General features: G+C 48.1%; 1 protein-coding gene across 1 annotated transcript; it reads right to left on the minus strand.

Annotated features, from left to right (window-relative positions):
• Window positions 1–5,311: 5,311 nt before the first annotated feature.
• On the minus strand, window positions 5,312–10,883 carry LOC125941495 (uncharacterized). The gene is made up of 2 exons (XM_049658914.1): window positions 10,513–10,883; window positions 5,312–5,770 (listed from the first exon to the last, which is right to left on the minus strand). Exons 1-2 carry the CDS (start codon window positions 10,780–10,782, stop codon window positions 5,471–5,473), a joined length of 570 nt encoding a protein of 189 aa, XP_049514871.1. The 5' UTR covers window positions 10,783–10,883; the 3' UTR covers window positions 5,312–5,470.
• Between the last annotated feature and the right edge of the window lie 4,133 nt (window positions 10,884–15,016).

The raw sequence follows: 15,016 nt of genomic DNA on the forward strand, positions 1-15,016 counted from the left end.
ACTGTTGCCTACTCTTGTGGGCGAGGTGGGAAGCGTTATTAAGGTCAGACCCAGCCTAGACGCAGCGTGCTCGAGACGCGTTCCCTTGGGTGAGTCTTTTATATAACCCCATGCAGTGTTAGGTGCGTTAAAATCGCCCAACACCAATAGGCGGTCCTTGGTGCCCGTGATATTAACCGCTTGCGCGAGGAGCTCGCTAAAATCCACATCTCTCTCTTTTGGAGGACTGTATAAGTTCACTATTACAGTCCTCGCTTTGCCCCTTTTTTGGGGGAATAAGCTGATTATTTGATGATTGAATTTAAGACTTTCTATATACTCTGCCTTTGCCGCAATCGTCTTACTCACCAGCGTGGCTATGCGGGGATAATTAGGGTTTTGCAGGGTGTAGTATCCGCGCAGCTTGACCATTTTGGTGCCAATTTCTTGCAAGCATACTACGTCCGGTTGAATTGGTGCCGAGTTTATATAATTCTGGAGTGCAGCTGCGCGCTTGTGAAAAGTGCGGCAATTCCACTGCCAGATCTCTAATTGTTCTGCACTTTTTAAATTATTTTTGGCCATGATGTATGGGCGCTTCCGTGTCGTCGCGCTCCGCCTTTGATTGTTTACTCCTGCCCGCGGAGGCCGAGCGAGGGCGCTTGTTTATCGCCCTCTGCAAACTTCCCACGGCTTCGTTTACGTACTGTCGTTGAGTTCTCAATTCCTCTCCGACGAAAAGTTTGATTTCCATCATGAAATCTTGTAGGAGTTTATTAACGTTAGCGATACCCTGCCTGTTTTCCTGTAACTGTGCCTGTATTTGCTGCGTTAATTGATCGCTGTTATTTAGTATAACGTTCGGGGTGGTGGTGGTATTTTCGTCCATCCTCCCTTCCCCTCCTTCACCTGACGTCGCTGTTCCCATTGAATTCACGCGGTTTATTGACCGTGTATCGCTTGTGCTCTCACTACAGCCTCCAGCTGTCCCTTTCGGAAATTGTGGTGGTGGCTGCAGCTTAGCCTCTAGCCTTCTCTCTAATGAGGATATTGCCGCATGTAAATCATTTCGCTCCTCGGTCATTTGTTTCCTGAGCTGCTTGACCTCTTGCGTCAGCCTCTTATTTTCTTCTAATATTTTTTTATATTGCGGATTTTCTGTTACCGGAGCACTGGGAGATACTACTCTCGCCCAGCTCACCTGATTTTTGTTTGTCCGACCGGCGGCTTGCGGGTCTTTTGATTCCTTGGCCTGGAGAGAGCCCGTCTTGGTCTGGGGTCCTCCGCTTTTGTTCTGTTTCTTTAGGCTGGATGACCCAGGGTGAGCAGATACCGTGCTGCCGTTGTTGATTTGCCACTGGTTCCTAGATTGAGATATTGATCTGGAACTGGATGGGGATTGGGATCTTGATCTCGACTGGTGCTGTTCCTCCCGTTCCGAGCTGAACCATCGATGCTTGTGCAGTTCCAGTTGAGGGAATTCGCTGTCCGAGTTGGCATCGCAGGTCCACTCAGGTTGGTCTCCCCTCTTTTTTGGCTGCTCCATTCTGGATTTTCTGGGAGGAGCAACGCTTTTAAGTTTTTTCTTGCATAGACTGTCTCCCGTGGGGTGCTCCCCGTCACAGATGGCACACTTGGGGGTGCAGTGGTGTCCTAGCGTTGGTTCTCTTGCCCCGCACTTGGGGCACACGTTGACATTTGGAGTTGGACATACATCCGTTCGGTGTCCGGTTAAGAGGCATATCTTGCATACCTGTACTGTTGGCTTGTATGGGTAGCAGATTAACTCGGCTCCCATCATGTATACGCTCCTTGGCAGTACACGGCCCGTGAATGTGATTATTGCCGTCTTTGACGAGCCCAACATTCTTGCTCTCTCAATTTTCACTCCTTGTGTCCGAACACGCAGGTTCTCCATAAGCTCAGCCTGCGAAGTTCCGGCTGGTATTCCGTGAACTATTCCCCGCAGGACGCCTTCGGGGTCGGCCACGTATGCGTTGAAGGAGTGAGTTGTCCCCCTGATGTTTAATTGGCTGATCTCTCGCAGCCTACTCGCCACGTCTTCGCTTGGCGTGGATAAGATTACAATGTTTGATCCTGGGTGGATCCGCAACAAAAAGTCGTTGCCGTTGAAACTTTGTTGGCAGGCATCTATCACCGCCCTGGAGAGTTCCAGTCCCAATATGTTTTTCACCAAAAGACCCCTGTGTGGCCTCAGAATAATCTTGATATCCTCTTTTGGCAGAGGAGGTGGGCCGCGGCGTTTCATCCGTCGTAATCCCTGTTTGGCGTGACTTTTTTCTTTTTCGGCGAGTGGATCGCTTTTCGATTTCTCGTTTGCATTCGCAGTCTTCTCCATGTCGGATTTCTGCTTTAACTGTTTCTTCTGTTGCCTGCGCGAGAGGACGGTGTGCCAAGCGTCCTCAGTCCAAGCGCGGCGTTCCGAATGGTTCTCGTCGTAATTCTCGTTTCCGAGAGACGCGTCGCCAGACGCCGGTTGTTCATCCGAACTTGTCTGCGGAGACGCGATTTCCCTCTCGTCCGTTTCATTGGTTAGACATATCGGCTCCTGAGAAGGGCCGGGAAGCTCTTCATCGACGTCCATATGGCGAAAAAGGCGATCAAGCCGAGCTGGGCATGCTGTTGGCTTACGCGTTTCCCGCTACTGTTCTTAGCGTTTCACACAGAAAGGAACGAAGGTGAGGTAAATATCGCTCACCTTGAGTCCTTCGTTCGTGTCGGTAAGTGTCCAAATTCACTGGTTGTTGGTCCGTGCGCCCACACAGACACACAAAGCCGTCGCACCCCGCACGTGCGAGAGTCTCCCGCGACGCGCGACGCCGGCCGTAGTCGTCGTGAGGGTTAGCGTCCTTACTTGTGCTTCCAATCTTCCGAAAGCGGTTTCTCCTCGTAAAGTCGTTCCTGGTCCGAGATCGTGGTATCCACGGTATCCTCACAGCTTCACGAAGCAGAATATACGGTTTTCAGGTGGGTTTGAGCGAAAATTCCTCTTGAAAACCTTTGAGAAGGCGGAGCGTAGTGCGAGTCCGTCCTCGCTGATCGGCGCTCCCTACAGCTGATAAAGCTAATATCATTACTCCGTATAGCTCTCTACAAGTTTGCTATCGCAATTGATGCTTCGCCTTTCAGGTGAAACTGCGACAACTTTTTTTGTACTCGCTCCACGGACTGACGGTCGGCTTAAATAGCTCCGCTATTAGAAGGGATTATTTTCCTTTAGTGCCCTTTACCATGAGCAAAGAGGCAAGTGACATAGAAAAGTGTACGCCGATGTTCTTCAGCATGTCCTCTCTATCGGTGCTTTGTTCTGAAGGTAATTATAGACAGACTTGGCCTGGGCCAGCTTTCGCTTCTTTTGCAAGGTAGGCATATCTATTAGAATTGTGTACCGGCCTATGGCCCCGACTACAAATATAGCACTTGGTTCTTTCGATCGACGTACGAGAGGGAGACGTAGCGCAAAAAAAAAAAAAAGACCAGACCATAATGCGAAGAAAATTTGCGTTACTCTACGTTGTGTTCTTTTTTTTTCATTATCATCATGAACCTCTATTGAAAAATCGTCAGAAATGGGTACAAATTATGTGGACCGACAGCCCACACTGGCTAATGGGCGGTGCAGTGAAAGGTTCGTGAAACAGGTCAGCAGTCCAAAAAGTCAATGAAATGTACTGAAACGCTAAAAAGACTTGTACATAATCACACCAGTACAATGGATAATAGGCACTATAAGTAAAACACATGTGAAAGAACTAGATTTGCAAATCCCGATTTTTCATTGCTACAATCCTCCACCGCCAGATGGCTCAGCGTGTCTAGAGAGGAGTCCGACTGCAGCACACGCCTCATGCATGACGTGTGGCCATACGGTCTGCCGCAACATTGCTTGAATGCTGATCGCATAAATGTCTACTTTCATCGTGCGATTGGTTCTGTGCACGCGCTCACCAATTACGTGTATGTGGCGCGTCGTCCAATCTCTGTACACGTCGGTCAGCGGGATTCGCTTCGCTCTTACGGCAGAACAAGTGTACTCCCTATCGATATATAGCTACCTCTGGGGCCTCGGGTCTGTTGGACATGTCTTGCCTCGTGTCCAACGCTAGCTTTCAGCAGTGGTATACTTCCTGATAACGCGCAACGCCACTCGCGAGGTGGGGGCTTTAATAGGGAAACAATACGATAAAATGGAAATACAAGAGAAACCGACAAGTTAAATAACTATGTAATGCAGTATAACCTTGCAAAATGAGAAATAACAACAGAAAAAAAGTTAAGCAGATCCAACACGTATGTTGGAATGTATGTGAAGCGAAGCTTTGTTTAATGTTTGTGCTTAAGTTTATCGATGCTCGCGCTTACGTTGGTGCACGAGGTGGCCCGCCAACTTTCATTGGTCTCACTGACGGAAGAGACGCCCTCCTCTTCGTTGAAGTCCGCGCTGCAACTCGTCATCCAGGAACAAGTCGATGAGCGCATTCCCCCTGCCTTTCACGACCCTCCTGTTGCTGCGCCACTCAGCTTTAAGCAGGTCGCTGCGATGCCCTCAACGCCGACCCGTGCCGCGTTTCATGCACCAACGCGGACACAGTCGTCTCCAGCCCGGTTAGTGCAACAGTCTCCCCGCGCGCAGAACCCATGACGCACATCAGACAACCGACCGGTTTGTTACTCCTGCGGAATTGCCGGCCACGTGGCGCGTCTCTGCCGGCGCGCCGGATGGCACCTACTGCTCGCTTCTGGCCACCAACTGTTAACTACCCGCCAATAGAATTTTAACACCGTGATTCACCGAATCCGGAACATATGTAAATTCTATATATATCTATATTCACCGGAATATATATATCTATAACAATAATTGAATAAATTATACAACATGGGCTTGCTCTGTGTAGTGGTCGAGAATTTAGTATAATGATATGCTTTGACCTCCAGAAATGCGCAACGGCATACCATGAAATGTTTGGCTAACCGTAGCTCCGTATTTATTGTATGTGTCCGTCAAATAAATTTTACATGTGCTTTACATGTATCTTTGCTTAATTGTTGGCCAATGGCAGGAAATCCTTGGCAACATGCGTTTTTATGCATGGTAGGTCGTATTAAATGGTACGAGTGAAAAAACAGCTGGGAGGTAATAATGGCACTGCCAGTGTAAATGCTCGAAATATAATGGGAAAAGCTGGTTAGAAGCAATCGACGTACTACAGTATATAGCTGGCCGCAAGCCAATATTGGGACACCCGCAAGTACCAGTACTGAAAAAAAAATTGTGCCACTCTTTTATTGTAATAATTTTGTGCCCGCATTGTGTATCTTACTGCGGCGCCATGACCGGTGGAAGAGTTTCGTGCGGCGGAAGAGCTGGCACCTTGTCAGCGACAGGTCTGGGGCCCAGCAGAGCGTTCAGCTCAACCGAGCGAGGCAGCCCTTAAACCGGGCAGTCAGCCCGCTGGCCCGCTTCCAGCTAGGTGCACCTCGTGAAGAGCTCTTCAATGGGGCCATTGTCGCACTTAGGGGTCAGGATCAAAGCTGACATGGCCAGTCCACAGGTGAGCAAGAGGGACACCGTGGCGGGATCGAAAACTTCACGGATGACCTCTTCGGCGTCCAACTCGACCTGGGGTTCCACAGCCAGCTTGCGCAGCAGTTGCTTGGCCCAGGTCTGGCAGTTGTTCTTGGTGATGTCATAAGGGCCAGCCTTGGACATCATTTGGACGGCTGCTTGTATCCTTGCTTTGGGAATGACGTGATTGCCGAGGTAAGTCTGCGGAAGAAGAGTTTGCAAGAATAGTAGTCTATAGACCGATACATTGATTGCGCAGCCATTTTGCCATCATAGCCCTGTATATCGTCCACCGACATGCTGGTAGTATGTAGGATTGCGCTATAGGGGTGCATGGCGAAGTGCTTTTGACGACTTCATACCGTGTCGTTACTAAGCTTTGAGCATGGATATTGCCGCATTACCCAACACCGACGGCTCTGCAGGTGCTGCCACCGCTCTGGCCGCGATCGAAGTAGAAGGTGAGTCAAGTCTGAACATTGTCGGTACGTAACATACGTGTAACGTGTTATTAAGGCAAAAGCGTTAGGTGGCTCGTGGGACGAAAATTTGACTATCCGGCGCTATCGAAAAATTGACCGTTCGGTGTTATGACACCAAAACTGGGGGTCGAACCCTCCACCTTTGGTGTTAATTACGGCAAAGTGACTTACGGCATAGTTCATTAAGATAGAGTTAATTAAGACACTCGAACCCATGACCTTTGGTGGGAGTCGAACATACCACTCTTGATGTTAATTGAGGCAAAGTTAAGGCACAGTTAAAATGGAGTTGAGGCGCTCGAACCCACGACCTTTGCTCCGAGTCGAAGGCGGCACCTTTGACGTCGACGCAAAGTTCATTAGGGCACAGTTGATTAACATATAGTAAATAAGGCACTCGAGCCCACGATTTTTTATGGGAGGTGAACCCACGACCTTTGGTGTAAATTAAGGCACAGTTAAATAAGGTAAAGGAATTTAGCGCACTCGAAGCCACGACTTTTAGTGGGAGTCGACCCCACGACCTTCGGTGCTAATTGGGGCAAAGTTAATTAAGCACAGTTAATTAAGGCACTCGAACCTACGACCTTTGGTGGGAGCCGTACCCTCGAACTTTGGTGGAAGTTTAACCCCCGACCTTTGGTGTTAACTCAAGATAATTTCCAATAGAATGAGGGCAACACTTCAGCCAACCAAGAGAACAGGCTGGCGTCAGGAAGGAATATTTACGATGGATCATATCCAGGTCATCAATCAGGTAATAGAGATATCTGCGGACTACAATCAACCTCTCTATGTGGCTTTTATAGATTATGAAAAAAGCATTTGATTCAGTAGAGATACCAGCAGTCGTAGAGGCATTGCGTAATCAAGGAGTACAGGAGGCATACGTGAATATCTTAGCAAATATCTACAAGGATTCCACAGCAAACTTGGTTCTGCACGAGAAAAGTAGAAAGTTACCTATCAAGAAAGGGGTCAGGCAAGGAGACACAATCTCTCCGATACTATTCACTGCATGCTTAGAAGAAGTATTCAAGCTCTTAGACTGGGAAGGCTTAGGAGTGAGGATCAACGGCTAATATATCATCAACCTTCGGTTTGCAGATGACATTGTCCTATTCAAAAACAATGGGGACCAATTGCAGCAAATGATTGAGGTCCTTAACCGAGAAAGTGTAAGAGTGGGGTTGAAGAATAATATGCAGAAGACAACATAATGTTCAATAGCCTGGCAAGGGAACAAGAATTCATGATCGCCAGTCAGCCTCTAGAGTCTGTAAAGGAATACGTTTGTCTAGGTCAATTACTCACAGGGAACCCTGATCATGACATAGAAATTTACAGAAGAATAAAATTGAGTTGGAATGCATACGGCAGGCATTGCCAAATCCTGACGGGGAGCTTACCAGTGCCGTTCAAAAGAAAAGTGTAAAATCATTGCATTCTACCGGTGCTAACATATGGGGCAGAAACTTGGAGGTTAGCAAAGAAGCTCGAGAACAAGTTAAGGACCACACAAAGAGCTATGGAACGTAAAATGTTAGGCCTAAGGTTAAGAGACAGGAAGAGAGCTGTGTGGATCAGAGAGCAAACGGGGATAGCCGATATTCTAGTTGACATTATGAGGAAAAAATGGAGCTTGGCAGGCCATCTAATCCGTAGGGTGGATAACCGGTGGACCATTAGAGTTACAGAATGGATACCAAGAGAAGGGAAGCGCAGTCGAGGACGGCAGAAAACTAGGTGGGGTGATGAAATTAGGAAATTTGCAGACGCAAGTAGGAATCAGCTAGTGCAAGATAGGGTAATTGGAAAGCAGAGGGACAGGCCTTCGTCCTGCAGTGGACATAAATATAGGTTGATGATGATGATGATGATGAAGGTAGAGTTAATTAAGGCACAGTTATTTAGGATCACTTAAACCCACGACCTTTCGTAGGAGTTTAGAGAAAACAATAGGAATTATGTGATGTAATAAGTAATAATTTAATGTCTGGCGAGCGCGCAGGCTTTCGCCTTCATCCTCTTCAGAGGACGCTAAAGTGACGGTCAACCTTTATTGTATGTCTATCCTCGAACTCTTATTAAGGCTAACTGAGGTGGCAACAATCAGAGATGTCTCCGTATGCCAAGCGGTGTTGGCGCGCCAGCGTACATCCCAATACAGGTAACTGGGAAGGTCCCAGGAAACACGATTTGACAGCTTTCGCGCTCCTAAAATTTTCGCGGTACGATTTTCTAAGTATTGTTCACCTGGCACCTTGGTATCAAGCTAAGTACATAACTGCAATATAACCCGATCGGAAGGGCCGTTAACATGGGATAAAACGACCGTGATGACAGTGGCTGCGAATACGCCAAAATAACGAACACACGCGACATTTTGAAAGAATATGCACACTCTTATGTTCCGAGTGGTGCATGTGCAAGGGCACCTCACCGACTCGAGAGAGCTGAAGACGGTCGCAGTCTCGCTCGAAAGGCGAAGCGTCGATTGCAATAGCAAATTAGCCGCAAATTAGTACCTTTATCGGCCGTGTCGACTTGTAAACATTCGCTTGTTAAATAAGTTACCGAGCATATGTCAGCGCTCACCCTTCACCGTTCGCCGATCGGCTAAAAAATATATTATATGACTGTCCTGTGCTATGATTTCGTGGTTAGTCATCGATGCGATCACCGCAGGCTCTAGAAATTAGCAGCGTGGGCGATACCTTGCGATGACGGTGCACAGAGAGCAAGCGCCACCGACCCCGCGAACCGTGCGCCGGATACCGTCATCTGTTGAACCGGAAGCGCCGAGCAGACGGCGCGTCCCATGAGCCTTTGCGAGTTTACGCCTCAGCTATCCGCGGATCGTACGCCACGAAGAAAGTCAGACGAGCGAACTAATCGGTGAAGGTCATTCATACCGCTGCAAAGAAGCACTTTCGATCGCGGGCCAGATAGAAGAAAATTCGGATCGCGCGCTGCTACACTGTGATGTTCAATCGCAATTGACTGTGTCCGTCCTTATCCCAAGTATGATCTAAATGTTCGATTCCGATTGACCTCAGTCGCTAATAAAAGTAGAGAAGCCTGAAGTCTGTGAACGCTGGTGTTTAGAGGTTGAACGTTCGCTCTAGTTGCACGTGGCTCGATGTGCCTGCTTGTGTGCCTGCTTGCGCGAATGATTTGGCCACAGGTAGGGTTAATGATACCGCGTAGAGCGGTGTAAATTTGTTAGCTAATCACTTATAGTTTTCGTGCTATAAAAACAAAGGACTTTCACATTCTTATCTAAAGCAAATGAATGTATGCTTCTCTCTTGACGGGTAAACCGACGACGTCATATCATTTATTCAACATTTTTTTAACGATTTTCAACGCTTTCTTTCCATCATTTCCACCTAAAGTATGAAGAGTGCCTCTTCTGAGTGTGACTGTCATCGTTCCTTCAATCCTACAACTATCCACAGTGAATGTTTTATTGGGTTACATGTTGCTGTAATAAATACCATGAAAGAAAAACAAATGCCTCCGTGGCGTAGTGCTTTCAATATCGGGCTTCCGTGCTAAGAGTGCGGTGTTCGAATCCTATACCGTCGGACAATTTTAATCATGTCTGCTTAATTATTTATTACTTAGCACCTTGTTCAAATTGGCGAGTTTACAAAGTCATGAAGCCGTTTGAAGCCACAAGGACGAAGTTTAGGCAACTCCAATGTTCCAACCAATATATTCCCATGCTGCCTGAACCGTCCCGCTTGCAGCTGCCGTAGACAGTAGCTCCACATTTCCCTCTAGTGCTTATTTTATGAAACTCTATGCTGTGCCCATAGTGCGGCCACTTGTGCGCGCTTTGCTTCCCTAGATGTCCCTACTTCATTGCCACGAAAAGTTGTTTGCAAGTGTAGTTAGCACAGTGAGACACTGCGCCTGTGGGAGATGCCTTGCACGTGAAACGGGTGAATCTTCGTTCACTTTTATTTCAATAAGAAACGCGAAAGCACGTGCGGCAGTACGCGTTCTTGGACATTCTGCCACAGACGACATGCAGCGGTGTGCTGGCCACGCGTCCGTCACAATGAATGCAGTTTATCCGCAGCAGTGAATATGGTCATAGCCTCGGGCACTGACGTCACAATGGCTGCCATGGTGAAAAAGTTTACGAAACGACCACGACCACGAGCGCACCAAGACGTAAGTGGCTAGATAGATAGAGAGATACTGTCATATTGGCAAATGTTCGCCATGAAATGCTTGGCATTTAAAACTACGTTCGTGACGTCCCGTTTAAGCTACTTATAGTTCAAAATGTGAAAACAATTTAGACATCTCTATGCAAGACGGAAAAGAAACAACGAAATGGCGTATCATACACATACAATGTATAACAGCAACTGTCCAAATTCTGAGCGAGAGCTGCGATGCGCTCTTCACGGCGTAACTTTCGAGCGTGCGATCAGATCGGCTTACCCTGTGGCGGTAGATATCCTCGACGGAGGTTCTGGACTTCCAGGAGATCCTTCCCGTCAGGTTGCCAGTCATGTTATCCTTGTCCGCTTCATATAGAATCATCAGGTCGTCGCCATGGTCAAAAATGATGACCCAGTGCCTATGCGAGCCTCTTACGCAGACGGAGCTCGAAAGCCCGGCAACGAAGGACACCAGGCCGGCAGAAGCATAGCTGTCCTGGATCGGGATGTAACAGACGGATACGCTGCACCTAGCGTTTTCTTCGGTCATGGTCGCGCTTTTCACCAAACCGCTGCAACAGTCAGGCACGGGAGTCGCGGGAGTCGAGGCGCACCGTATTCTTTCATGACTTCGAATCTCGCGAGAGCACGCGATTATGATGATGATGATGATGATGATGAAGAAGCCTTACTTAATGGCACAAGACCACTGTGGGGATAGGTCACGAACTGGGTGGTAATATGATTGGGAAAACGACATAAATTAGTTAACAAATAAAACAATAAATTAAGTAACCGAGAAAGCAACCGATAATAAATGAAATAAAGTAATGTATAATAAGGTAATCAACTTGTGAACTTGTATTTTTGCTATTTGAATTTTTAGAATTGATAATTTATTGAAGGAGAAATAAATCAATCATAGAAAATGGGAAATATAAATAAGGCAATCTTTGTGTCAGTGAGAAAATTATGAATCGGTCAGCAAACGTTCCTGTGGCTGTGACGTAATACCGTTGCTCCAAGTGAGTATAACATAACTGCATAAAGGCAGTCCTAGCTTTCGAAGCGGAATTCCCAAACATCTTTTTCGCCGAGTAGAAAACCGCCGACACGATAGCAAAGAGTGATCGATAGATTCCGGCTCGTTGCAGCGATAGCATAAACGGGATACCACTAGACCACATCTGCGCAAGTAAATATGAAGTGGTGGAATACAGCAACGCGGCCTTGTTAATCCGGTTGGGACACCACTGTCGGTGCCAAGAATAACTTAGATGCATAATGTCTTGATTTCGCTAACGAGAGGCTTTTTTTTGTGTTAGTTCAAAGAAAACTGCCTATATCTGGCCGCAGTAATATGGGCAGTTGCCGGCAGCACATATTTCACCGGACCGTTTAATGAAACTCCTGCTAATGAATCGGTTATTTCATTAAGATGAATGTCTTGGTGGCATGGTAGACATTAACTAAACTTAAGTGGGGCGGAGATCGTATATAAAACGTGTTCAAAGCTGCAGTATTTTTAGACGCCCCGGGCCTCTTTCTCCAGGCCGTAGACGTCCAGTCCTTGCTTGAGGACTTAAACAACGCCGCCAACGATCTGCGCAGCGCGGCGGTCTGTTCCGCGAGCGCGAGCCTCCTGGAAAATGTGGTGGCTGCGGTGACCGAGCTGTTTTCCAGGCTGGAGCGCCACTTCGCCATGGAAACACCGGGACTTCCTGGACCGGACGGTGCCGTCGGCGCAGGCCCAGTGAATTGAACTGGATGCGATGGCAACGTCGAGCCACCTCGAAACAGACGGCGCTTCCCCGCAGCGTTAGTGCCCGTCGGCACCATGTCGAGCAATCTAGAAAATTTTCAAGCGAAGCTTGCATTGCCTCACTCGTGTCGGCGTCGGTGTTGGCGTTGATGTACGAAAAAACCAAGCCGCACGAAAAAGAAGTGCTCGTCGGGCTGCGGATTCGAATCACAGACTTCCGGGTTGCTAGACCATCACGCTAACCGATTCGGCCACTGTCGGTTCATGATTCGTCAACAAAGAACATCGGAGCAGCATTTCGCTCACCCGATACAATCCTCTTCAAGCCGAGGAAGCGGCCATAGCCCTCGCGCTCTCCCAAACAGAGGTTGAAGTCATAGTGACCGACTCCCAACAGGCGTGCCGAAACTTCCCTAGTGGTAGCATTCATGCCACTACGCTCAAGATCATCAATCAAAAGCCGCCAACCAGATCAGTCACAAAAGGCCTACAGCTTGGGTCGCGAAGACCGCCCAAAGGCCAAAACACATAAATTAACCCGTCTCAGACTGGGACTTCGAGCGACCACTGCGATGGAGGCAGTCGAGAAGGACCGAGGTGTATGTAGCATCTACATGGTCTACCTGCCACTCCAGACTCTGAAGCCTACTTCGAGGAGTGTGGTTTCAAGCGTACTCCTACCATCCGAATCGAGTTGGGGCCTGTTGTCTTATTTTTCGCTTATATTGCACGTCGTATAAGTTTACCCCGGAGCATAGATGGAACCATTAACGAAGGAAATAGCTTTTACTCTTCGTTTTGTGCAGCGTCCTCTCTGTGTATAAAAGATGTCCTCCAGCGTTATTCGCTTCGCTCTAACGGCAGTGCAAATATGTAGCAGTTCATATACTTTGAGCTGCGTTTGGGCCATCGGGTCTGGAGGCACGAAGCCGCACTCACGCAAAACTACAGGAGGGGTATATGGATTCCTCCTGACGCGCAAGGCCGTTCGAGATGTCACTACGACGCAGATGCGTGAAGATGCGTGAAGAATAGAGTTGTGGGATGGGCGGGTGGGTTTACATAGCACGTCGGTCGGTGGGTGTCCGACGACCAGCTTACGTTAGCGGAGCTGTTAAAGAAAACTTGCATATTACAGTTATAAGACCTTCGGTATTCTGTCCTCAGTCCTCTAACTTCCGTCACCAGGATAATTTTTGTGCGATATTTAGCTGGCTTCTGGAACCGCCTGCAGAGTCATCGCGGAAGGTTGCAATCGTCACGTTGAACACGCAGCTCGCGATCAACGGAAGGCAACACCGAAACTTTTAACGCCACTCTCCAATAATAATAAAAAATAATTTGAAATTTCTCCGGTGCTAGGCGAATAAAGCCCGCGTCACACAAGTTTCTCAAGCACAGTGGCCAGACGTTATAGCGCTACACTGCGCCGGTGCGTTCTCAGCGTTCGAACGCACCGTTGCGCCACGCATCTTGGAGGCCAAGCACGGACTTGGCGGCAGCTCCGCTAGATGCACGCACCGTGTCCTGAGAGAGGCGCGAAAGAAGGCGCGGGTGTAGCACACTCCCCATACATAACGTGTTTTAACAGTGGCCATACGATGGGTGGCTACATTGCGTTAATGCTAATCGCATTAACGTCGACGTTCATCGTGAGATTGGTTTCGCCAAAAATATTTTTGGTCCTTTTGTCCCGAGGATACAGTAAGTGCCCTTACTCCATATACTCGAAGAGGAACGAATATTCGCCAGTTTCGAAGAGTGAATTCTTTAATCGAATACTAATCTAGTAGCAGACCATTCGATTCGTATAGAAAATTTCATTCGCACGCTCATACAAAGAGCCACTCTCGCAGCGAGAGGAGGCCTAACGAAAACGCAAGACTGTGACGCCGCCGCCCTTAAATCGCCGCACTAGTTAACAGCGTGACGTAATGCATTTCGATAAACAGCTTTAGACAGCGCGACATAGGACACAGCAAAACTGCGCTTTGTACTATGGTTCTGTTACTTTGTTCTGTGTCGCTCTCATGCTTCAACGAGCCCAAGTGAACACGCTGCTATGGATTTCGACAGCGTTTACACTCGGGTCTATCGATACCTGTTTCTCGGCAACGAAGTACTGTTCATTGCGTTCTAAAGAAATTCGAAAGCCTCAAATAGCGAGTTGCGCAAAGTTTTACTGCATCAATATATATCAAACTCTGTACGTCACACACGTACTTGATATCGTGTGGCTTATAGCTTATAAATGCAGAATGTGCACCGGCGACGCCAGCTGCCAAAGACACGTCCGTCGGCGCAAAGTTTCGCGTTTAGCCGGATGAGCGGTGGCACAAACGTGAACGGCCTGCATGGTGCCCATTCAACTGGTAGCGCAGAGCTCAACCATGCAGGCAAACACAGCTAATATTGCAGTAGTCAAGTCTATTTTACTTTGCTGCTGGTGTAAATTTTCGGCAGCGGCGTAATCGCATTGCAGTGGAAAATTTACACCAGCAGCAAAGTAGAGTACGCTTGGTTACGCAATATTAGCTCTGTGTTTGTATGGTTGAGCTCTGCGCTACCAGATGACTGGGCACCGTGCAGGCCGTTCATGTTTGTGTTTCCGCTCATCCGGCTAAACGCCCAGTGTATCGGAATACCGTAGGTACGCTAAAACTCTTATTTGGCTCGCTCCTCTCTGCGGCGCCAGCAGTGAGCGCGGAGAGCTGTTTTGTTCGCACGCTCCCTTAGCAGTATATGCGGAGTGTGTATGCATTATCACGAGTAGCAATTATTCTAGAAATGGTCCCAGTGCGTTTTCTTTTCCCAGAGGCTGGCAAACAACTGCGCGTTTGTGCCTTCATAACTGAGAGGCTTTGTCACAGTAGTGTCGAATTCAGTGCCATCCCTTTTGTCGGTGCGCTTTGTGGATTTAAGCTCACTAATGGCGCGAAATGTTATGATACGGTGAGCAGGGGATTAAACGCGAGCGGCCTGAGCCGTGGTGCCATCCAGCTGGTGGCACAGAGCTCAACCA

This window comes from Dermacentor silvarum, chromosome 11, assembly GCF_013339745.2.
Source record: "Dermacentor silvarum isolate Dsil-2018 chromosome 11, BIME_Dsil_1.4, whole genome shotgun sequence".
NCBI classification, from domain to species: domain Eukaryota; kingdom Metazoa; phylum Arthropoda; class Arachnida; order Ixodida; family Ixodidae; genus Dermacentor; species Dermacentor silvarum.